The 25,092-nt window shown below is 43.1% G+C and overlaps 1 protein-coding gene across 5 annotated transcripts in view; it reads right to left on the bottom strand.

Annotated features, from left to right (window-relative positions):
* Bend7 (BEN domain containing 7) overlaps nucleotides 1-25,092 on the bottom strand; it is an 86,612-nt gene that overhangs the window by 57,113 nt on the left and 4,407 nt on the right. For all 5 annotated transcript variants that reach the window (XM_076572745.1, XM_076572746.1, XM_076572748.1 and 2 more), the window contains one exon: nucleotides 2,943-3,245. In XM_076572745.1, coding sequence (XP_076428860.1) covers nucleotides 2,943-3,245 — 303 coding nt within the window. The remainder of the gene's footprint in view (nucleotides 1-2,942; nucleotides 3,246-25,092) is intronic.

The raw sequence follows: 25,092 nt of genomic DNA, 5'->3' as shown, positions 1-25,092 counted from the left end.
CCACCCTGCTTCCTACAATCTCCATCACCACAGTCTCCTTCTCACTGTTTAAATTGAATGATTTTCCTTAACAAAGCTACTCTCCTCTGTTTCCCCTGTATATGCACAAGTATTTCCGCATTGTTTGTGAACTAAAACAGCACATTTGGGAAAAAAGCTCCGCAGATGGATCTCTCTCCAGCCCCAGGTTATCGACCATGAATTGGGGCAGTCTAAGGGGCAGCTACTTAAGTTTCCAACAGGCAGGGGAGGTCAAGTTCTAAGGTTTTGTTCCAATTCTGTTTTATATATTGGCTATAATCCAACTCCAATAATACTCATTATTTGTAGATACAAATACTCATTATTTGTAGATACTCATTATTTTGTAGATACACAAAAGAATTAAAGGCTACTTCTGCAGCAGTGAAAGTATTAACATTCAAACGCTAGCAAAGAGAGGTAGCCCAACTTGAGTATTACCAACTATCCCAAAGAAACACATGGCAGTCACAGCTGTATCCTAGTGACCCTTGAGCAGCTCTCGGAGGTGCCAGGGCATAGCCTCAAGTGAAGCTGAAGATCCTACTCACTTTTAATTCCCCACAGTGGTAACAGGAGGTAGCTGAAAAATTTACATTTGTTTACATTTCTCTTAACTGCAAATCACATCATGAATAGTCTATAGTGTTTGTGTGCCTAAGTTGTAATAAATCTTGATTTTTTTTTAAATAAGAGGTGTATGTATTTTGGTAGTAAATGATAATGGTAAACAATAAATTATATTATCTACATATTTTATGCATTGATGACATGCCTAACTTTCCCATAATTTTTTACTCTCTCTAGGCTCTGAGGTCCGTCTGAGAATTTGCACAAACTGTTACAAATCTCTACAAAACAGCTTTCTACAGGCAGACGTGTATAATTCCAACATATGTTATTCAAAGGCCAACTGTATAAAACGTTTATGTGTCTATGTGTGCATGGTATGTGTGAGTATATATACAAAATCCTATGAGCATGCATGTGGGTGTGTAGAGGGCAGAGGTTGATGTCAGCTGTCTTCCCTGAACTCTCTCCACAGTTTCCTGAGACAGGGTCTCTCAATGAACTTGGAGCACACTGATCTGCTCAGACTGTGTGGCCAGTCTGTTCTTTCGGACTTCATCCGGCTAATGCTGGGATTACAGGAGCTGCATCTGCATTTTATGTGGGGTCTGAGGGTTTGAACTCAGGTCTCTACACTACGTGACAGATATTTTAACAACCTGAACTCTCTCTTCAGTCCCTTGTATAATATATTTTTACTGAAATGATACAATCAAGAAACATGAATGATCTACTTTGACTCTGATTTGGAGGAATTTTTGGTGAACTTCTAATATTAGTAACAGTTTCTAAAGTAAATCCAACATTCTTGTATATTGGTGAGTAGAATGTTACCCCAAATCACTGATGCGGGAGGATCACACTCACTCTATACCCAAAGGACCCCCTTATTCTTGTATTGGCAGTAGAGTGAAGAAGGCTTCACAGGAATTCCTAGGCACTAACCTGAGCACTATCTCTATGATTTTTAGAGGACAAAACGAGCCCTTCTCAGCTCATTATAAATCATTTTCCAATTTTAAAGGGAACTGACTTTTAATTTTTATGGAGGAGGCTTAAAGAGCGACCGTCCTCGAGCCTGGAAGTCTGCCAGCATGTAAACTTGATACTTGCCTATGGAATACTGAGAAGAGAAGACACCGTACAGCTCTAGGGTCCCCTACTGTCTCATCAGTGTCTCAGGATGGCTTCTCAGTCCCCTGAACTGGTTACTGTGAATTGTGTTTAAGGAAAAAAAAAATCAAAACATTTTCCTTATATCAGAGGATATCATAAAATGAAAACGAAGGGAAGAAAATCCTTAACTTTTCAAGGAATCTGAAATGCCTTATTTTTCCTTTGTTCTCTGTGTAAACTATAGATCTGCACATCCATACATAATTTATAAAGCAAGTAACATCCAATGTCACCAGATGAGAAATTAATATTACCAAGAAAAGCATCAATTATTTCCCTTAAGCTTTGAAAAATTTTGGACCCCCCACTCCCTACTTAACTAAATCAGGGATTTTAAAGAAATTTTACCTTAAAGCAGTGGTTCTCAACCTTCCTAATGCTATAACCCCTTAATACAGTTCCTCATGTTGTGGTGACTCCCAACCCTGAAATTATTTTGTTGCTACTTCATAACTGTAATTTTGCTACTGTTCTAAATTGTAATGTAAGTATCCATGTTTCCCAATGGTCTTCGGTAACCCCTGTGAAAGGGTCTTTCAACCTCCCCCACAGGGGCCACGACTCACAGGTTGAGAAACACTACTTTAAAGGGATGAGTTTCAGCGCTGGAATACAGGTAAAGGACAGGGCTTTTTACAAGAGGTAAAACTGTGAGGCCTCTCTAACTAGGACTCTCCCCATGATGACGTGAGGCGAAGGGATAAGCAAGAGCATGCATTAGTAACACAACACAGGACCAGGAAGCTTCTATTAGTGCTAACGGGAGCTGCTGCGGCATTCATGTCCAGTCTCTGGTGACAACCCTGTCTGTGTACTGGTGGGTAAGAATTCGTACTTCATTAAAGCTCTGCTAGGAGCCTGCTTTTATTTAGCACAGACCCGCTGACTTTCCTGTCAAGTCTGGAGCTCTTACGCACTTAAGACTTTCTCTTTACGCCTTCCCCTTCTGCCTCTTAAAACAACACGGCAAAGGAGTGGAGCTGCTGATGAGTAGAATACTTGCCTAGCCGTGTGAGATCCTCAGTCCCACACAGAGAAAGCAAAAAGAACCCAGCGAGGCGGGTGACTAAGGGAGGCCTTCATAAATTGATCTCCAAGAACAAACTCATTATTTAGGAATGAAACAAGCCAGGATACCTGCCCACAAGGATATTCTGAATGTTGGACAATCATACCATTGGAACTTGCAGAGGTGTGGGGCTGACTCTGGAAGGTTCTAGAACGTGTACCATACTGCCCTGAGAAGTGCCCGCTTTGGGTTGGTAGTTCATTCCATGCCCCACGTGAAGGAGGGTGGAGGCCCTGCGGGGCCTCGGCAGCAGAGTTCAGACGCTGAGGCCAGACTAACTCCAAATCCTGGGGCTCTTCTTTGAGTTTTTCTCCTTCTTTGCCAACACGCTGGTATATCCTGCCAGTGCTGTCGTTCAGCAATCTTCTCATCCCTGTGATCTGTTTTTTAATTTCCATGTTTTCATCTCCTAATGGAAACAGGGTCAAAGTTAGCACTGCAACTCAGCAAAAGAGAGAAAACACAAACAGTCCACGGCCATAATCTCCAAAGCAAACAAGTGGGAAATGGGAAAGAAGACTGATCCCATACTCTTAAATAATTCACAAAGTGGAAAGGAAGGAAAACTGGCTATGGCCTAAAGATTTCAGTCCTGACACATCTCATTTAAATGACTTTCTCACAGGTTCACGATGAGAAAAAGCTTTCTTTAGTGTATGATCAGAAACCAACTTTCAATGTCCTCTTTGGAATTATGGGAGGAGTAAGGGTTCACAGAGGAAAAAGCTGAGCAGAAGACCGAAGATGGGCCAGCAGGATCAACCACAGCCGTCTGTGTGTAAGTGAAATCGACGGCAGGTAGGGAGCCAGTAACTTCTCTGCACCCTTATCTGTCAGCCTCAGTGAGCAGAGGCCCAAACAAAGAAGGCTGGAAGCAGAGCTGTTTAAAGCAGGTATTTCCTAGGATGGTATACTGTTGGTGGTGGCAACATTGCCTTCACAGGAGATAATGGGAGACAGAACCCCGAGGCCAGCATAGCGAGCAGGGAGGTCTGTGCTTCTCCTGAATGAGGCTGGTGCACGGATCCTGCTCTAACCACTGGTTGTGTCGGCCTGAGAGGGAAGTGCAGCCTCTGCTCTGCCTTCCTCTAGAAACCCAGTTCATCACGCTGGACTCTGCAACCCAAAGCCAATGCACATTCCTCGCAGTGCCGACTTGGAACTTTGTGCACAAGGTAACCACTGTTTCTAAACTTCCTGTCACTCACACTGACTTCTTTTGTGACAATGAAAAAATGTGTGTGTTCTAAAGTTCACCATCCTAACTACTTCAAAGTTTACAGTTCAGGAACACATATTTACATTATTGTGCAAATAGTCTCCAGATCTGTTTTTTGAATTTCAACTTCTTTATTAAGAATCTTTTCCCCCCAGGGAATGTTTTAATTTTTTTTTAAACCTAAGCACTTCAGCTGGGTGGGGTGGTGCACGCCTTTAATCCCAGCACTCAGAAGGCAGAGGCTGGCAGATCTGTGAGTTAGAGGCCAACCTGGTCTACATAGCCAGTTCCAGGCCAACCAGAGTTACATTAGATCCTTCCTCCACCCCAAACAAAACAAAACAAAACAACAACAACAAAAAACCCTAAGCTATCTCTATGCTATACTTCTATTTAATAAACACAATTATAAAATTGTACAGATATTTCAAGCTGCTACAGACACACTGTCTTCTCTCCTTTCCTGTGGTGCTGGAGGAAAGCCATGGCCTGCTCCATGCTGGCATGCTACACCACCGTGCTACCTGCCCAGGCCTCTGTGACCTTCAACTGTGCAGTAACAAGCATCATCTTAGAAATGAAGTGTGCTTTTTTCTAACATAAGCATTGAAAATCTTATTCCACACTACATACTTCACAGCCTAATAAATGCTTGAAATTTAAAACGTGAGGAGAAGAAAAAGACAGAAGAAACAATTAGGAAAAGTGTAGCATCACAAATAAACATATAATGATGTTTTAATGAATCATATAAACCAAATTTTTCAGATAGAACCTGGTGGTTTCAGAAAAACCCATGCACTCTGTAGTATCTAGTTAGATATTCAGTTCATTAATGTATTTTATTACCAAATGTTGTACAAGGAAATTTTATAAGCTATTCTGAAATAAGTAACTTCAAAATTTGGGGGGTGGGGGGTGGAGCCTGGGGATCAACTCATGCTAAACGTGCTTTACTGCAAGCACCCTAGCGCCTTCGATTTTAAAAATGGTAATAAAAATATGAATTCTGCCTTTCATATTGAACAGAATGCAGGAAAAAAATTCCTAAATTTACATTATTATGTGCTAACATATGATTGAGAGGAGAAATATCTTAATTGGTTATAAATTTTTTTCTATTTCAAACTCCAGCAAAATTATAATTCGGAAACAATAAATCACATTCCAGATTTTATGAGAATGAATGACCAAGCACGATTTAAATAATGCAGAGTCAACGAAATTTATACCATTCTCACTATGTCTGTGAAGCAGGGTGTGTCTGGAAGAGCTCCCAGAGGGATTCTGGAGACAGCCTCAAACTGGCAAACGTAGACTCTCGGTGTCGGACACTGGCGTTCCCGGCCACCTGACAGCACCCTCAGCAGGAGGAAGCACCTTTCCCGTGTTTCCACTCTCGGCCCCTTTGCTCAGACTGGCCATGAAGCACTGAAGCTGTGCACAGGCCGGTCTCCACTGGCACAAGCTAGCTGCTGCCTTTCCTCTCACTTGTGACTCCCGGGAAAGGAGTCTAGCTAGGCTAACAGGTTCCTGAGCGAGCGCCAGGCCACCTCTCGGCACTAACCCTATACATAACAGGAAGAGAGATGCCTCTTGACCAAGGTTCACCTGTGTTTGGAGGCTAGCACTCTATGATAAAGTGCTACCATGGGGGTGGGAGGAAATCACGAGGATTCTGGAACCAAGTAAGGGCAAAGATGCTTTGTCATGATTTAGTTTCACAGTTCTACAACTTGGGCCTGTAAAGATTAAGACTGAAAATAAGCCAGGCGGTGGTAGCACATGCCTTTAATCCCAGCACTCGGGAGGCAGAGCCAGGCGGATCTTTGTGAGTTCGAGGCTAGCCTGAGCTACCAAGTGAGTCCCAGGAAAGGCGCAAAGCTACACAGAGAAACCCTGTCTCGAAAAACAAATGACTGAAAATATAACCCAAATTTTGCATACAACAAAATACAACCTTGGTTGTGTCGATGTCCAGAATCCTAAGCAGCCTGGAGTAAAGAAAGAAGAAGGTGGTAGCACACAGAAGGACCTGGGGGTGGGCAGCCCCTCCAAAGGTCAAAACACCTTCCAAAGGAAGGATAAAACTGAGCAGAACCAAAACCCGAAGTGCCAGGGGAATGGCGAAAGCAGGGGAGCTGGGAAGGAAGCGGGTTCAAGGTCCAGGGACTGCAGGCGCTTTAGAGGACAGAAAACAGAAAACTGCACACGACTGCAGAACTCTTCGGGAACTAGTCAAGAGACCAGAGGGAAGGCTGGAAAGGACTGGCTGAGGGAAGCGTCTTAGAAGAAGCAAGTTGGGCTCCTAGTGGACAGCTCAGCATTCAGGAATGGCCTCTGGATACTTCCTATTGTCTGGAGAAAAAGTGAGGGAACGCTGAGGGTATCGTCTCTGACAGTGGTCCCGGGGTGAAGGAAACCCTGGGACTCTTGGGCAGGCAGTTTTGGCAGAGAGGCAAAGAACTTTGCTTGCACATTCAGGACAGATGGGGCAGAAGGTCAGAAATGAGACCCGATGACTAAAGTAGGCACCACAGAAAAGCTGAGTCAACCTCCAGAAAGTGGAGGCAGACAGATGGGCCGAGACACATGTGCCCAGACAAGTGTTAGCCTGTAGAACAGTAGATTAGGGTGGTCTTCTGAAGATCTAGATTCACTTCTCAACTGCACTGACTTGCCATTGGCTATTAACAAGTTATTTTAGTTTCCGGAATCATAAAGGTTTGACTTAGAACTGAACTATAATAACCTATGATAACCTAAGAGGTGTGCAGAAATAGTCTAGAAAGTTCTAGGCAGTTCACAGTTTCCAAGATGTTAATTAAACACCTAATGCTTCTGGAGGAGACATGCATCTTCAGATAAAGGAGCCTAATCTATCCTAGTGGATTCTAAGTGCTTTGATTAAAAAAAAAAATGGTGGAAAGTATGTAAGAGGTTGAGATTACGGTACTGGTTGACTCCTCGTCTTTCTGAGTCTAACACATCAGTGTCTTTTCTGTGAACAGGTATCAGAAACAGTCTCAGGAGTGAGGTGCTATTTAGAGATACAAGATTCTACAGGAAAACCTATGACCTCCTGATATCTTTCCAAGCCCATGTATATCTTCACTTATACTCAACTCCAAGAGACTACTCTACTTAGGAAAGACAAACAAAAGAAATCACATCCTAGTTGAGCTATGCCATGCAGCTGTCTTGCTGGCCTCAATTTAACTCCCTTTTAGAGTATATTGTAATGGAGCCCATGAGACAACTCAGAAAAGCACTTGCGAAGCAAGCGTGAGGCCCTGAGTTCAGATCTCCAGACCCATACAAAAGCTGAGCACGGCAGTGTACACCTGTAACTCTGGTGCTGGCGCTGGGAGGGCAGGGAGACAGGTGAGTCCTGAGAGCTTGCTAGTGAGCCAGTCCAGCTGAGTCAGTAGGCTCAACGGAGGTTCAGTAAAAGATTCTGTCTGAACAAAGTGAGGTGGAGAATAACCGGAGAAGACAAGGTCCAGAAAACAATAGAGGCTGACTCTACTCTTCACTCAATGTCAAGACCATTAGATCACTTTCCTTCACATAAAAAATTCATGTGATGCATGATGTGATAAGTAAGAGGACGACATGGCAGTCTCCACACAGACTCTCTCTAATTTGGCCAGGTTATACCTCACAGGACATAATTATTCACTCTGGGTACTACAAGAAAAAGATAATAATACGCCACCTCCATGTGTCTTGTTCTCTCATGAAGGCACCATGCATCTGCACTACAGATCACCAAGTGCTCGTATATAGTAGACATTCTTTAGGCCCCTCTTAAGAAGTTGAAGGAACTGACTTACGAACAGAAAGAGGCCTAGTGGAAATAGAGGCCAACACAGAAGCAGTAAACAAGTAATATATCACTAGGACAGACTGAAAAGGCACTTGAATACAGTCAACAGACATTTATCGGAGCTCAGAGATACAAAGACCACCGGGTACTAACTGAAAGACACCCCCTCCAAATTTCTCAGCATTTTCCCCCAATCCTTTTGTACTGATGTGTTGCTCTGAAAACTGTCCCCAGTTCTCCCAGGCCCAGTGACCCCTTCTCCTCTGTGTCCTAGACTTCAGTTAGCAGACTGCCTATTTGCCAAGCACATTTTCAGTCTGCTTCCTGAAGCTGGGACACGATTCTTCCCCAAGATGCTGCTTTCTTTGCAGTCCCCTGGATTAATTCATTCTCACTGGGCAGGGAGAGCGAAACTGGCTTTCCTCTGGCTGCTAACACCATCATCTTCTAGCCTCAGAAAGATGCCCACAGAGACGTGCGACCGCCCACTCTTGGTGAGTAGGAGCTCTGTGTACCAGGAGTTTCATAGTCCTAAAGACACGGCAGAGGAGGGGAGGGGAGGCAGTGAGGCCACCATGGCACCAACGGCCTTACATGCCAGGTTGAGGGAGAATCTTTCTCTGGAGACAATGAGTTACTGTACTGGGTAACTTAAATTCACCATCTTTTTAGCAGAGAGATAAGAAACGATCAGATAAGTCCTTTAGAAAAACAACCTGGGAAGATATGGTGAAACTCATGTGTGGAGAGAAATCCAGGTGAATATTGCTAAAGATTGCATAAATGAGTTTTTGACACAATTAGGGGTGGGAAAGGGAAAGAAAACATTAAAGGAGTTTAATCCAAAGGGTTTAGTGATGAGCTTCTGGGAGGGATGGGGTGGAAGGATGCCAAAGAAAAATCAATGACAGATAACTCCCAGGTCTCTGGTTCTTGTGCCTGAATGGATATTAACAGCAGCCAAAGAATTACAAAAGTCTTGTTTGCTTATTTGTGGTGCTGGGGACTTAAGTCACAGCCTTGGAGTCTGCTGGGTCTCTGAGCTCTACCACAGCCCCCAGAGCCTTGTTTTGACAAAGTCAGGTAATACGCAGGCACCTGGAAGTGCAAACGTATAAACTTGACCAAGGAGGCAAAACTTGGGCACTAGTTCTCAGTTGGCTGCCCTCTCTGGACAGATACTCCTGAGGGCTAACAATCCCAGGGATTGTTGGACCCCTTCCAGGGACCTGGATCTTCTCTTAGTATATAATAGGATACAGACAGCTCAAAATGTGCATTCAAACATTAATGGGGTATGACTACATTTGTTTCTAAGCTAGAAGGTGAGTGAAACCTATTCCTTCTGAATTCCACAATCTTGAGGCAATCAACAAATTCCATTCCTCACTCTCCCTGTCCCAGTATGGAATGTACCACTCGCTTGCTTTAGCAGAGCAAAAGGACAGAGTCAGGGGTAGTTGGTTATAATCTTACTATGCTCACTGTTGTGTGGGTGTTTATTACACTATTGTGTCCAGTTTTGTCTTAAAGAGGCTGAAATAATGAAAAACTCAACAAAAAATGATTAAAAGCAGCAGACAAGAGGTTAAAGGAGTTGTGTCGTTTCACTAAGAAATAATAGTTACTGAGTGATTTAATTATCTTCAAATACACGAAGGGTGTTATGGGTAGGACACTGTTCTTTATCAACCAGGAAAAAAGCAGACTGAAGAAACAGCTTCCAGGCTAGAGGGGAGGCACTGGATGGTCCTAAGGGCTGGCCTTTCCAGGTCATAAGTGCTAGCTAGCATCAGTGCACAGAAGCCGCTGCACAAGAGGCAGCCATGAGAATACTCTCCTGTTGGAGATGGTCAATGTCCTGAAACCAGATAGGGATGAAGGTCTCACAAGACCCAGAGTGCTTTTTAAAAACGTGCTTAAAACGCCTCGCATTTTTCAGGTAACGGCATGCTAAAGCAAATACAAAAAAGCTGAGCTTACCACTGGGAAGCAGTATGCTGACAGAAATGGTATAATGGCCTAACACATTTCCTCTCAGACTCCTGCACAGGCTGGTGAGGGACCATGTCTTGGGGGAGACTAAGCTGTAAGCTGTCAAATGCCAGTAGTGAGGACAGAGCAGAGAGAGCCAGGCTCCTCATGTCTACAGTGCAGTTCTTTCTCACCACAAATCTCAGCCAATGCATTGGAAGAAAAGGAATTTGAAGTAGGCTCTGCTATGAGAGGACTTGAGATTAGCACCTCATTCCAGACTCATATTAACGTGCAAATATTATCAAGGCTCCCAACAGGCATCCCTGGGGGGCGGGGGTAGGGGGTGCTTACCAGGAACATGCAAGACTTGGGTTCCAACTCAGCAAAACATGATCTGAGAAGCAACAGTTGACAGCAACAGTTTTCTAAGTGAACCCTTTTTTAAACCACAGTCTTTACTGAAACCCCAATACATAAAGAAGAGCAAGCTCTGCTGAAGAGGCTGTGCCAGGTCCCGGCTTCCTGTAAGGCCTTGGAGGGCATTCAAGAACTAACTCCAAGGCCTCCACACAGCATAGTCTGAATGCCACTGAACAGGAAAGAGGCAAAAAGTGGCCACAGATTATTACACTGGTGAGTCAGATACTTTGGGAAGGGCATCTAGACTCTAAATATGCTGTCACATGTTTGAGGGCTCCACTAAACTGAAAACTAGACAAGTGACACAAAGATAATTCACAGGAGGAATAAGTGATTTGCTAAATATTTACATTTTCATGTCTCTGATGATTAATATAATGAAAATTAATGTGAAATTCATTATCCTTTAATTTGGCAAATATCATCAGCTCATAAAGCCCATTTTTGAACAGGGGTATACCTATCTTAATATGCTCCTGGTAGACGTATAATGTGGTAAAACAAAACAAAATATCTTTTTGGGAGGCAACTAGGCAGTGGGACCAAGTCCTGTGCTCATTGCATGAGTTGGCTGTTTGAAACCTGGAGCTTATGCAGGGACGCTTGGCTCAGTCTGGGAAGAAGGGACTGGACCTGCCTGGACTGAGTCTACCAGGTTGATCGCAGTCCTTGGGGGAGGCTTTGCCCTGGAGGAGGTGGGAATGGGTGGTGGGCTGGGGGGAAGGGGAAAGGGAGGGGGTGGGAGGGGGCAGAACAGGGGAACCCGTGGCTGCTATGTAGAACTGAATGGTATTGTAAAATAAATAAATAAATAAATAAATAAATAAATGGCAAAAAAAATATCTTTTTGGAGTGAAATTTGGCAAGCCCACTTGCAGGAATTAATCCTACAAGAAACAGTTCAACAACCATCTAAGACAGAGTGCAAGGGTAGTCACTGTAGCATCATCTCCTTAAGGAAGTGTTAGGGACAACCCAAGTGTTATTGATGGAGCATTTATAGAATGTCATTACAGATAAGTAGGGAGTGAAACAGACCATTGCATAAGAATTTGAAAGAATGTATAAACTCCATGAAGGCCATGTTCATAATGACCACATTCATTCCTGGATAACCAGGACCTAAACTGCCTGGCTGGTTTAAGGTAGGTAATAATTATGAGTAAAATAAATGCAGATTTAGTAAAGTGAAAAAAATTGCAACACATAATGATGTAATTCCATTTTCTCTCCTGGTAATATATACACATTTACAGACACGCATTTCCACAAACATTATTATTAACATTGAGGGTGCAATGATGATGGGATCTTTTACTTTTTACCCTATTTCAACTTTACAAATTTTACCTTTCAAAAGAACTTTCAAATATGCATTGCTTTTTTGAAGAAAAATTATTTAAACACCCCCCCCCCATCCCCACACTTGGTATCTAAAACTAAGTATAAGGTAACTGGTAGCAACAGCTTTGGGAATGAAAACATGATGATGGAGTTAGGCAGAGAAGACTGACGTAGCCTGGGAACACAGCAAAGAAAGCCAGGGAAGGAAGGTTCTGGAGTGTTGTATATTTTGCAACACATGGATTATGTGCTTGAGATCATCTTCCATTGAAATCCCAAGTAAGTTCTGTGTTTTATAAAGGAATTTCTATGTATTTAGGGGAAATAATGTTAAAGCTACTTTTTGTAGAGTTTTTACTATGGCGTAGGCCAAGAGTTCTCAACCTGTGTGTTACAACCCCTTTGGGGGTTGCATATCAGATGTATATCTTACGTATCATATATCTACATTATGATTAATAACAGTAGCAAAATTAGTTATGAGGTAGTAATGAAAATGATTTTGTGGTTGGGGCCACCACAACATGAGGAACTGTATTAAAGGGTCACAGCATTTGGAAGGTTGAGAACCAGGTCCTAGGCCCTCTAGCAAGTATTCTCTTCAGGAGTGTCCAATCTCTAGCCATTACAACATGATATTATCATCTACAATATATTAAACAGCATTCACGGTTATCCTGAGATGGACAGTGGCAGTAGAGTCAGACATACCTGCTCAGCCCAAGGATAAGCAGAGAGTTTCCAACTTTGTATCTGCACTCTCCTCAGGAGAAACTGGAGGAAGTGTTAGGGAATTGAACTGGATGTAGCCAGGTTCTAGGTCCATGGACTTCACTATGTGCCAGCCCACTCAAGTAGACAATAAAAGGCAGAGGGAACTCTGCGCCAAGTTCACAATGTGTAGTGTTCAGGGAATTGCTGTCACATAATCTGGATGCAGCTTAGTACCTTGGTCACATCACTATGTCAACATATGATGGTAACCAAGGAATCCTTATAGGGCCATCTTTATGTGTCTGACTTGGCTGTGCTACTCCAGACTAAGAACAATGAGGCTCATACATTTCCTCTTAAATTAGAAACTTGATTCATATAAATCTGTTAGTTTTATGAAAGACAAATGTTTTATTGGGAAAAGTAGAATCTGAATGTATTTATATTAGTGATTCTATGACACATACAGCAAAAAGCTGATAATACACATAGGACAAAAATAACAAGATTGTAGATTAAGAGCTGTCTCCAATTCCCAGCACTGTGAAGGCAAAACAAACCAACAGCAACAATAAACACACAGAAGCAACAATAAAAATGAGATTCTCCTGAATTCCTATAGTAACGTAAATAAAAACCTTGCCTTCATTCAGTAAAAGATGAAATATTCATAACTTACTGTTTGGAAAGAGACAGCCTTTTCAATATAATTTGAAATGCTGATCCTCTAATCTACTGTACAGAAATCTTCTGACGGAGCTCTAATACACAAGTGTAAACTCTGTTTCCCAAGATGTTAATTTCCATATCTACATCATGGATCAGTTAAATGTGAACATGACTGAGTACTGGCTGAATTACATTTCTTCAGTAATTAGAAAATTTAAAATATTGCAAGTTAAGTACACATGCTATCACACAGTTTTGTTTTCGATGTAAATAACATAGATGATGCTGAAATCAGGTCTCATTTGCAGTCTTTTTCTTTAAAGAGCTCATGAATTCGAGTAACCTTGCACCCAAAGCACCTGGAGGGTGGTAACCTTCCATGAGTGAGACTAGTGGGAAATCCCTAGAGTTAAGCAATGGTAGCTTAAATGAGTAGTTTCCAAAGTTCCTGACCATGGTTCAGGTAAGAAATGCATTTCCATGACAACCTAGAACATGGGTAGGACGTACACAAATATGATGACAGTTTCATGAATTTCATTAATTCATTATGCTTGCATGCAATGCACTTTGATATTTTCTATTTATTCATTATTATTATTATTATTACTACTGCTGCTGTTATTGTTCTCAGTGCTGGTGATAATCCACTAAATCACAATCCATTTCCACGTCAAAACCACTGGTATGCAAAACAGTCTTTAATGTATTAGTTTCACAGGACACCTGTTCAGGTGTCTTCCTGCCCTCCCCGTTCTTTCTGGAGTTACTTACTGATTCTCTCTGGTCTCCACTCACCATCTGTATACAGAAATCCAGTGCAGACTTTACTTCAGAGCCCCAGACCCATATATTCAATCATCTATTAGACAGTCTCTCTTAGACATCTCAAAATCAATCTTAACAGCATATCTCCAGCTTTATTTTGATATGACTGTCCCTATCTCCAATCCTTAGTAAATGGTACCAACTCAGCAGTCCAAGCCAGAAACCGGGGAGCTATTCCTCTCTCTCCTACTCCTCCAGCCATCAAGTCATTAAGTTCGGTTTCTCGTCATTTTTCAGTTACTTTAGGATGCTTCCCCATCACTACCGCAACTCCATTCCTTGAGTTATTACTTGAGGCTTCTACCCAAAAGCCTCGGCGCTATTCTTCTTCAATCTGTTCCACCCTGACCTTAGTGGGCTCTTTCAACAATGCAAATCTAATTATTCTACCTGCTGCTGTGAAACACCAGAAACTTCAGGATGAAGCCCCAGCTCCCCGACATGGCTCACCGGCCCCCCTCTCTGGCCCCCTGGTCCTTTCTGGAGTCTTGCTTCCTGCCACCTCTCCCTGACGTCTATGGCTGGGCATTCAGGTCTAGCTGCACATTAGAACCCCATAGGTAATGTCTGCCTCCCTTCAGAACAACTCAATCAGAATCTAATTAGTGACTGTCACATCCAGCCAGCAGGCCACTGCTTTAACTACAGTAAAGGGCTTCCAGCAGTTCTGAAGCTCCTCCATGTCTCAGCTTCTACTTACGCCATTATCTCTCTGAATGCCCAGCCCCACCTGCATGCTCCATCTTTAGGTCTCAGCTAAAAGGCCTTTCTTTTCTTTTCTTTTCTTTTCTTTTCTTTTCTTTTCTTTTCTTTTCTTTTCTTTTCTTTTCTTTTCTTTTCTTTTCTTTTCTTTCTTTCTTTCTTTCTTTCTTTCTTTCTTTCTTTCTTTCTTTCTTTCTCTCTCTCTCTCTCCCTCCCTCCCTCCCTCTGTCTCTCTTTTTCCTCTCTCCCTCCCTCCCTCCCTCCCTCCCTCTCTCCCTCCCTCCCTCCCTCCCTCCCTCCCTCCCTCCCTCCCTCCCTCCCTCCCTCCCTCCCTCTCTCTCTCTCTCTCTCTCTCTCTCTTTCTCTTTTATTGAAAATAGTTTTTTTTCCTTCACATAATATATCCCGATTATGGTTTCCCCTTCCTCTAATCCTCCCAGTTCCTCCCCATCCCTCCCATCCAGATCCGCCGCCTTTCTGTCTCTCATTAGAAAACAAACAGACTTCTAAGGGATAATAAAATATAATAAGATAAAACAAAAACTAACACACAGAAGGAAAAGAGCGCAAGAAAAGACAGAAGAAACACACACAGATGCAGAGACCCACTGGTTGGCACATTCGGGAATCCTTATAAACACTCAACTGGAAGAAAAGGCCACTTTCCAAAGGGCCATGTTCCTGGCTACCCTGGAGCCCCTGCTCTAAGTACACATAGCAGCCTTACTTTCCTTATCTCACCCCAGTGGGTTTAACGTCTCTTAGTCCAGCATTAGTGGCTATTCGACAGACAGCCACAAAATGAATACAAAATAAATTATATTAACAGATATGTTGGGAAGATTCAGTTAAGGAAAGCTTTAAGGAATTGATCTAGAAGAAGTAAACTGGTGGGGACTGGAAAGATGGCTCAGTGGTTAAGAGCACTCTGACTGCTCTTCCAGAGGACCCAGGTTCAATTCCCAGCACCCACACGGCAGCTCACAACTGTCTGTAATTAAAGTTCCAGGGGACCCGACACCTGTGGCAAACACCAATGCACATAAAATAAATAAATTAAAAAACAAAAAACGAAGTAAACTGGCAACTGAGGCATCTTCGAAAGAACCTCTCCTTTCTATTGAGCAAGTTTGGGATGGCAAACAGGGCCACTGGGTGCCTCTGCCCCATCTTGTCTTATGGGAGCTTTTCCCGGGGGGTATCTGTCTCTTCTCCCTGGTGCATCCAAGGTGGAAGATGTTAGAAAGAATTTCCCCTAGTTGACAAATAAAGAATGGCCAAAGTAAACCAGGGGGAGTGGGGTCAGGTGGGGGCCACACATCTCTGCTGTGTCCCAGCACCAGGCTCTCCCTTCCAGAGGAGCATTCAAAGGAGAACACTGAACTTGTGGAGAGATCCTAAAGCTACGTTCTGCGGCAGCAGCTCCCCGGACATGGTTCATGCAGTGCATATTAAGGTGCCCATTACAGTCTTGCTGTAATCGAAAAAATTATATATGTGCGATGAGAATGAGTTAGTATTAATGGAAGAACCTTAACTTCTGCCTCCCCTGACTTTGTACTTTTTAGCTGTATCTTAACCTTGCATTTTTGTGGGATTCTGTACATTTTATATGTAGGCATAAAGTCATGTTTGAGATATAATTCCATTAACCACATACGCAACTTCATAGTCTATTATGTTGCATCAACTTTTTCTGTAAAAATAAATTGTTAAGGATATTATTCCTGGAACAGAATAAATTCTTGGAATTACTGAGTAACTTATGTACCGTACCACTGTTCCAAGAACACATTACTTATTTTATCATGACAAAGTAAAGTTATTAATCTTCTGGCTTCCACTTCAACAATGAGAAATGCTGTAAGATGCACAGACACCTGCATTCCATTTCAGTTCAACTTTATATCATCCATAAACATCTCTGTTTTGGACACCTCATCCAAACAAATGCTACAGCATACTCTATGTAGCACTCGATTTTATGAAACTATAAAAGTTCCTTGCTGTTAATTACAGAGACAAATGTCTCATCACACATTTGGTTACCAGATAGCATAATTAGTTTTCTCCATTAACCTTTCAGATATAAAATTTGATTTCCAAGTAAAAAACATTATAAAACCCTTGGAACTCAAATAACACAGTATATTTGTACATGCTTGGAAAAAAATTTAATACTCAGAGAACAATTTTATGGATTCTTATTTACAAGGATACTGATTATCTGAAATAGGGAAGAAAATCTGTCTCAACTTTGCAATGATTTTAAATACACTGTCAAGTACAGATGTAATAAGCCATCCTTTGTACAGAAGGGAGGCACAGTAACCTGACCATCAAAAGAATGTGCCCTCCATCTCTCTCTGTTCATCACAGTCTCTCATCAGAAAGACAGACAGAGAAGGCTAAGACAACAACCAAACAACCAAGGGAAGAGTGTTCTGCTGGCTAATGGTGACGGGACAGTGCTGTGCCACGTAACAAGGCTTCCATGAAGAAACCACAAACGAAACAGTGGACAGTGAGACTGGATTAGATCACAGTGTTGTAGCATCCTAGCTTTGTAAATATGTCTTATGACAGGCTTTCCCAGAGCTGCACAACTGTCGGGTTCTTTTTCCCCCTGGTTCAAAGCTAAATTGCCCGCAAATGACTTATCCCACACCATGGCCAGATAAGGATTATGCTGTAGGTCACATATGTAGGAGGCATGTTTGACACTTCTAACATGTGGCTAGGATCTACTGACATTTATGTACAGTTACGCTGCCAACATATTAAGGATCAAATGAAGGCTTCTATACCACTCCAGGGGACACTCCTATGAAAGAAAACTGTCTCTGCTCAATGTATTGTCCCACTCAGACTAGCTGACAATTGGTAGAAAACTATAGTTAACATGTTTCAACGTGGTACTCATTCACTCAAGAATGGTTATTAAAGCTGGTGGTGGTGGCACACACCTTTAGTCCCAGCACTCGGAAGGCAAGGGCAGGCATATCTCTGTGAGTTCGAGGCCAGCCTGGTCTACAGGGCAAGTTCCAGAACAGCCAGGGCTACACAGAGAAACCCTATCTCAAAAAACAAACAAACAAATAATGGTTATTAAGAGCCTGTCCTGTACCAAATATTGCAATAGGAAAACAGTAAGCATTTACACTCAGAAGTCTTGCCCTTAAAGAGACTTAAGCTGAGCCTGGAATGATAAATAAAGGAGGACCATATAGAGGGGTGGAAAAGGTCACTCTAGACTGAGCCCAGCAGTGGATCTGCCCAGGAACATGCACTGCAATATTTGAGGACACCTTCACAAGTGATGTGAGTATCTACGGCCATGGAGGTAGAAGGTTAACACACAGGGTCACAAACAGCATCCTGTTTCAGAGGGATAGGTTGGGGGTGGAGGGCTCTTACTAACCTAGTGAGATAGGAAACAACACAATTAAAAGTAAACACCCCATTGTTAGGGTTGACATATTTTACTTATGAAATGAGAGCTCCAGTTAGTTAATCAATGTGTCACCAGGGTAAGAACTTTTAAGAGGTCAAGGATTTGAGTAACAAGTTTTAAAGGGGACAGCTTCACTTCAAACCAAGTTTAAAATCAGACTCTTCTTTCCTTCATTCATCCATCAGGTACTGATGTTCTGGGCGGAGCTGACCCTTAGTCTACGATGTAGCAGGAGAGGTCTATGAATAAACTACTTATGTTTCTACTTTAACAGGGATCCCAGGAATGCTGCGGGGCAGAGGCAGGGGAATGAATGCATGCTCACTACCTAGAGGAAGCTTCAGGAAAGACAGAGAGAACCAGGGAAGCAGAAGATCGGTGGCAGGGAGTAGTGAGAAGGTGCATGGCCTACTGCCTGAGGAAGCAGGCCCGTTGTAAGAGTGAACAGTGGCTGGTCCAGCTGAGTACTGACTGAGAAGGGCAGTGTCGGGAATAAATGGGAAGGAGACATGGTTTGTGCTGGGGACCATATCACGCTAAGGTGTGGGCCTTAACTAGAAAGCATTAAATGAAGGGGTAATATCAGGCAGGGGAGCAAGCCACAGCGTGTGTGATACAGGAAGGAAACTAAAGGTGTCCCCTGGATCAACTACTCCATGTCTGGGCTTCTGGCATGCCCAGGCTGTCTCCCCGCTGGCGCTGCTACATCCCTGTCTAGGTTGTTTTCTCTTTAATAATCAATTACTGTAAGAATGACAGGTTTTCTGTACCAATGTCCTATGTCTATTTTTAACTTTGAGATGCTAAATACATTGTTCCAAAATCTTTACTTTTCTTATGGAAGTCCTTTATACTTTTTTTTAAAAGTATAAGCATTTTGTCATTGGAAGGAGGAAGGAGAAACTATCAATGTTTCAGAGTCTGCCCTTTGAGGACATTTTTAAATGAATCACAATCAGTGTCGGACAAGTAAAATGTGACATCTACATTTCTCATTTAGATAGCAGTTGTTGAAAGACACAGTCTTTCTGAGAAAGGCAAGCTTCCCCAAGACAAGTATTGCCCCCGTGTAGGTCCTCAAGAGTGGGTGCAGAGGATGTTAGCCTCACTTGTCCCTTGTAGGAAGTGTGACTTGAGCAGCTATGCTCATGGCCTCTGTTCCCCCAGAAAGGTAATGGCTGACAGGCTTATTGTTGGAATTGTATACTGTATGGCTTTATTTTCTTTTAAGTTAAAAACCTTCTTTGTGTGGACTCTGAGAACTAGACAGAGTAAGCCCCAGGTTTTAATGGGTAAGTCTCATCTAGGGCACTTTGCCTCTATGAAGTGGTTCCAATGTCATGGCAAGGTTCAACACAAGGAGAGCATGTGACCCTTCACCTTTAGTTTTCAATGTGTTACTGGCTTTTACATGCAAGTTTCTCTCCTTTTGAACTTCTCTAGATTTTTTTTAAAAGAAAATATTTCTAATTGTATCTCACAGACTAACACCAGAAAATCCAAATTTTAGCTTTAACATGTGTGGTGGTGTGAGTGATAATGTCCCCCCATAGGCTCATATGTTTGAATGTTTGTTGCCCAATTGGTGGACTGTTTAGGAAGGATTAAGAGGTTTGGTCTTGTTGGAGGAGGTGTGTCACTTTGGAAGTTTCAAGCCAGGCACAGTCTCACTCCCTCTCTGTCTCTTGACTGAGGGTCAGGATGTAAGCCCTCAGTTACTGCTCCAGGACCATGCCTGCGGCCACTACACTTCCTACCACCATGATCACGGACAAACCCTCTGACACTGTAAGCAAGCTGCCAATTAAATTTATTTATTTATTTATTTATTTATTTATTTATTTATTTATTTATTTATTTATTTATTTATTTCTCCTCCCTCCCTCTCCCTCTCCCTCTCCCTCTCCCTCTCCCTCTCCCTCTCTCTCTCTCTCTCTCTCTCTCTCTCTCTCTCTGTTTTAGAGACAGGGTTTCTCCATGTAGCCCTGGTTGTCCTGGAACTTAAAATATAGACCAGGCTGGCCTTGAATTTAGAGATCCGCCTGCCTCTGCCTCCCAAGTGTGGGGATTAAAGAACTGCACCACCACCTCCCAGTTAAATACTTTCTTTTATAAATTGCCTTGGTCATGGTATTTCATCACCGCAACAGAACAATGACTAAGACAGCATGATGGATTGTAAGGTCCTTGTAAAGACCTCTGCAGAGAGGTTCTGTGAGACACTAAAGTTTAGTTCACCAGCTGTTGCAGAAGTTGCAATGGAGTAGTGCATTTTAAGATGACTCTTCTTCGGGTTGATGTAAGAGCGTGTGATATGTCCATGTACTTGATGAGTATCCAGAGACTGAGCAGGCCTGAGCCATTACAATCCCAATACTATACTCAGTGCTTCTGAGGATGGGAAGAGGAATCCAGGCCACGCTTGCCTCCAGGATTGGACAAGCTACATCAGGACAGATTAGGAGAGGTGGTGAAAATAAACCAACGTTCGATGTGACAACTGTTAAAAACAGGGCTGGGGAAGGATCTGCACAGTTACCTAGACCACAATAAAGCCAGGTACAGAGATAAAGACTAGGCGGTACATGGTGAGCACTGGGAAGGACTGATGTGAGCCCCAGTAGTAAAACATTCCAGGAAAAACACTTGGACTTTGGAGGAGATGGGGGAAAGGAATAACACAAATTACAAGCACAGTGCTTCCCAGTCTGAAGAGATGTTATTTAGGACTCTATATGCTGAAGGAGAATCTGATGAAGTAGTTTGGCAGGCAGTATTACTCTATCACAGGAGGTACAGCTAATTCCTCAAGAGTTTTATTCAAGGTGTCATTAATTGTTTTAATTTTATTTTTAAAATGTGTGTGGGTGTTTTGCCTGCATGTATATCTGTGCACCACATGCATGCAGTGTCTGTGGAAGCCAGAATAGGAGGTCAGGTCCCCTGGACCTGGAGGTACAGAGGGTCATGAGTGTCATGTGGGTGCTGGGTCCTCTGGAGGAGCAGCCAGTGCTCTTAAGCACTGAGCCATCTCTCCAGCCCCCCCCCCCAGGTGTCATTAACTGCTAACCTGAGATCAAACCGAAGTTTTCTGAAAGGTCTGCTTTTTCTCTCCTGTGCTATAACTGAAAAGGCTTGTGGCGCAGGCAATATTGGAAGCGGACTTTAAACACCGTCAGGACAGCCACCATTTCCCATAGTAGTCTGGAGATGGGACAAGGCATGATAGGACGACAGTGGAGACCGGAGAAGCAACCACAGGGCAGAGATTAGAATGCAAGGCGCTTCAGGGGCTATGAGAACAGACCAGTCTGACACAGAACATGTTCTCAGTGAGAGTAAGATAGAGGAATGGAAAGGTGAGCTAGGAAGACAATGAGCAGGAAGAGGAGGAGGAGAAGGAGGAGGAGGAGGAGGAGGAGGAGGAGGAGGAGGAGGAGGAGGAGGAGGAGGAGGCGGCACACTTTCTCCACGAAGCAGAAGCAGAAAGAATCTGGCCAGCCCACATTCACACCCAGCTCTTGTTACCGTAAGGCTCCAGGGTGAGTAAACACTGCTACAGACCCACTTCTCTCATCTACAAATGGAGATGTCTTCTCAGAACCAGTGTGAGCTAAACTAGGACCATGTGGAAGTACACACAGGAGACCACGAACACTTCCCCCTCTTCCTCAGTGGTTCTGAGCTTCTCCAGCTCTGAGCTATCACCGACTTCCTACCTGGGGTGTCCCTCTTCATCTGCAGAAGTCCCCCTTGCTGGGGAGCAGGCACTTGGAGGCGGGGAGGTGCTGGCAGGATCCGACTATGGATGCGGAATGGTCAGTTAAGAGAAACACACTTGATTCTACTGACCCTGCAGAGAAGAGTCACTGGGTCAGAGCAGCACACATGAGCAGAACGGGGAGCGAGGAAGGATTAGAGGCAGTTCTGCCATGCCAAGAAGATCTCAGAGCGGCTGTCTAGAGACCTGATTTTAAGTATGGTCAACGGCTAACCACTGTATGGCTTTATGCAAGTCACTTTTATCTATGAGCTAAGCCTCTCATTTGTAGAATAGGCGAGGACCAAGGTCTACTTCCTAGTCTAGTAGTGGTAGTAATTATGTGATTAATGAAAGCAGTGAGTAAGACTAACTACAAATGCCCTCCTACTCCAGGTAGCCAGTAGCAGCTTAAGAATGACCAACTCTGCATCCAAAGCTACAATGTATCTAATATACACAGGAGACTTGCTAACAGTGAAGCAGGTTGCCAGTGTTTCTGAAGCCTTTGGGGGAGCCTAGAGCGATCACATTTTGGTGCTGACTGCCATCTTAGAAAAAAACATGGAGCTCAAGGTTTACTGAATGATGACTGCAGTACTCCAACAACCTAGAGCTTCAGAGGACCATAGGGGGCATGTGAGGTGCTCTGAGTCTCCTTCACCGGTCTTGGGGCAGCTCTGCTTTTCTTTCACAGCAGTGCATGCTGGGGGCCCTGCAGGGGAGTACATCTGAATAAGCGTGCCATGTGGCCAAGGGCAGGACCTGGGGGGGACACTGGTTTACATCCTAGTTCTCTCACTGAGCAACTCTGTAAACGCTCAGATTCTCCGACAGAATAGAACGACAGTACTTTTATTAGGACAATGAATGGAATAACACACAAAGTTCTTAGCATTATAGTGCATCTGGCTTTTGGTAAGTGGTACCTACATTTGTCATATTCCTAACACACAGAGATGCCCCCTCACTGTACCATCCAAGGAGAGAAGCAGATATGAAAAGGGGCAGGTACAGAGACTGTAACTGGGTGTGGTTAAACTTCTGCTAAGGAGGATAAGTGAATCATTTTAGATCCCCAATGCTGGTATTTAAGGGTTCTGCCTTTTTCCATTTTCTTGGTTCCCCTGCTCCCGAGGTTATATCCAATCCTTGGCCTGCTATATGATGAAACTCTTGAGAGTTCTTTCCTTTAGGGATGGCCCCAGGCAGTACTTTTTGAGGCCATCTAAGAACTGAGGTGGGACCCAGGCTGTCTAGTCCCTAGGTAGAGTGGCTGTCCAGGGAGGAGTACTGCGCTGTGGTCAGGGACTAAGTTCCCAGCTTGAAGCGGTGTACGGAAGTCTCAGTGTGTTCTCTTGAGGGAGATTCTGGAGCCTGTGGTAGGGGCGGTTCTCATCAAGAAAGAGACCACAAATTCAGAGATCTGGAGCCCCAGTCAAACGGCATTACTAACAAACCATGTACTTCATCTGCTGAAACCTGTGTTACTGAATGAAATATGGAGAAAACAAAACAAAACAATACAAACAGGGGTTGGTACAAATGCAAATGGAGCTCAAGAAATGTTTACTAAATGAATAAATTAATGAGACTTGAACACCTGAAGAAGAAATATGCCTCAGATTTATTACACCACAAAAGTAAATCTGAATTGAAATCTAAAGTATAAAAAGAGACTTCAGTTATATCACTGTTACAAAGTAACTGTCTCATTAAAAAGTGTCTTCTTACTGTTAAAGCCTCAATAATCCTTGCCTTGGCTTGGTAGAGAGGACCTTAGGCTGTCACTAGTGGTACATGTTGTCTGTTTTTGCTCTTTTGAGGGACCCACCACCCAGCTCCCAAGTAAACACACATGGAGGCTTATTATTAATTATGAATGTCTGGTCTTAGCTTGGCTTGTTGCTAACCAGCTTTCCTTAACTTAAATTATCCTATCTATCTTTTGCCTCTGGGCTTTTCTCGTTCTCATACTTCTGTAAATCTTACTCTTAACTCTGTGGCTAGCCCCTGATGTCTTCCTCCTTCTCTGGATCCTCCTTTCTTGATTTCTCCTTCTATTTATTCTCTCTGCCTGCCAGCCCCGCCTATCCTTTCTCCTGCCTAGGTCTTGGCTATTCAGCTCTTTATTAGACCATCAGGTGTTTTAGGCAGGCACAGTAACACAGCTTCACAGAGTTAAAGGAATGCAACATAAACAAAACAACAACAAACACACCTTAAAATAATATCCACAACAGGTACATCCTTTCACTCTGAGCTTTAGTTTTCATTATTATGGGAATAGTAACAACTCCCCTGATTATTCTCAGATAACAGGAGAATATACTCTCCAAACTAAAGTACAGCACTCACTTAAGGTCTAACTGTAAAGATACCTATCTGCTTATCACTGCGTTGGCCAGTACCACCCTCCTCACCAGGAATCTTCTGCCTATGCAAATCTCTGTAGTTCAAGGTCTAGCTCCACACCCTACCCTTCCAACCAGCTCTTGTTCCTTTCCCTGTTCCTTTTCAACTGCCATTTAATCACCGTTCAGGAAGAGAGAGACACACAGTGCAGTGTTTAAAGCTCAGGCAGAATTTGCCCTAAGCCCTATCAAAAATGTGAATGATGACACTGTTACAGATGTGCTGTTACAGATGTGCTGTGAGGAGTAAACGAGAACATTCATACAAAGAGCGTTGCAGACTGCTCTCAAACCTCCACGGTGTGATTGCTGCATACTGCACCTCATTGCTTCCAGAACCGTCTTATCCCCACATCCCCCAAGGGACGTTAGTCCGCAGAGAAGGGTCCCTGTCCTATCCATTTCTGATCCCATTCACATTCCAGAAAGGGGCTCAGCTCACAGTATTTCCCCCACAGAAACACTTGAGTTCCCTTTCAAACAGTACTCAAATCTTCACTGTAGTTTCATAAAGCTAGCTTGAGAAAGTCAAAGTCCACAGGGTAAAGTTACCTCTTATAACCCTTAATCAAATCAAAAACATGTGAGTAATTCCCAAAACACTTATACAAGCCATCATTCTTGGGCGCTACTTTACCATGCTGCACTATCTAGCTGCCTAAAAATATTCCAAAGAAATAGATTTGATGTGGGAAGCTCTGCCAAACTCTAGGGGCTCTATTCCCCTGAGACACGTATTTGAATCTTATAGATGCAGAGCATTACAGAGAACACACATGTCTGAATACAGAAAGTCTGATGTAATTCATGGTACTGTATGCTAGTACTTTATTTTTTTTTTACAGGTGTACAGTTCTCAAGTATTTAAGTATCACACTCTCTTAGATCCACACCCTATGAATAGGCTTCAGCAAATGAAATAAGCC

Source organism: Peromyscus maniculatus, chromosome 5 (assembly GCF_049852395.1).
Source record: "Peromyscus maniculatus bairdii isolate BWxNUB_F1_BW_parent chromosome 5, HU_Pman_BW_mat_3.1, whole genome shotgun sequence".
In the NCBI taxonomy this organism is placed as follows: Eukaryota; Metazoa; Chordata; class Mammalia; order Rodentia; family Cricetidae; genus Peromyscus; species Peromyscus maniculatus.
This window is presented reverse-complemented; position numbering and strand designations above follow the sequence as displayed.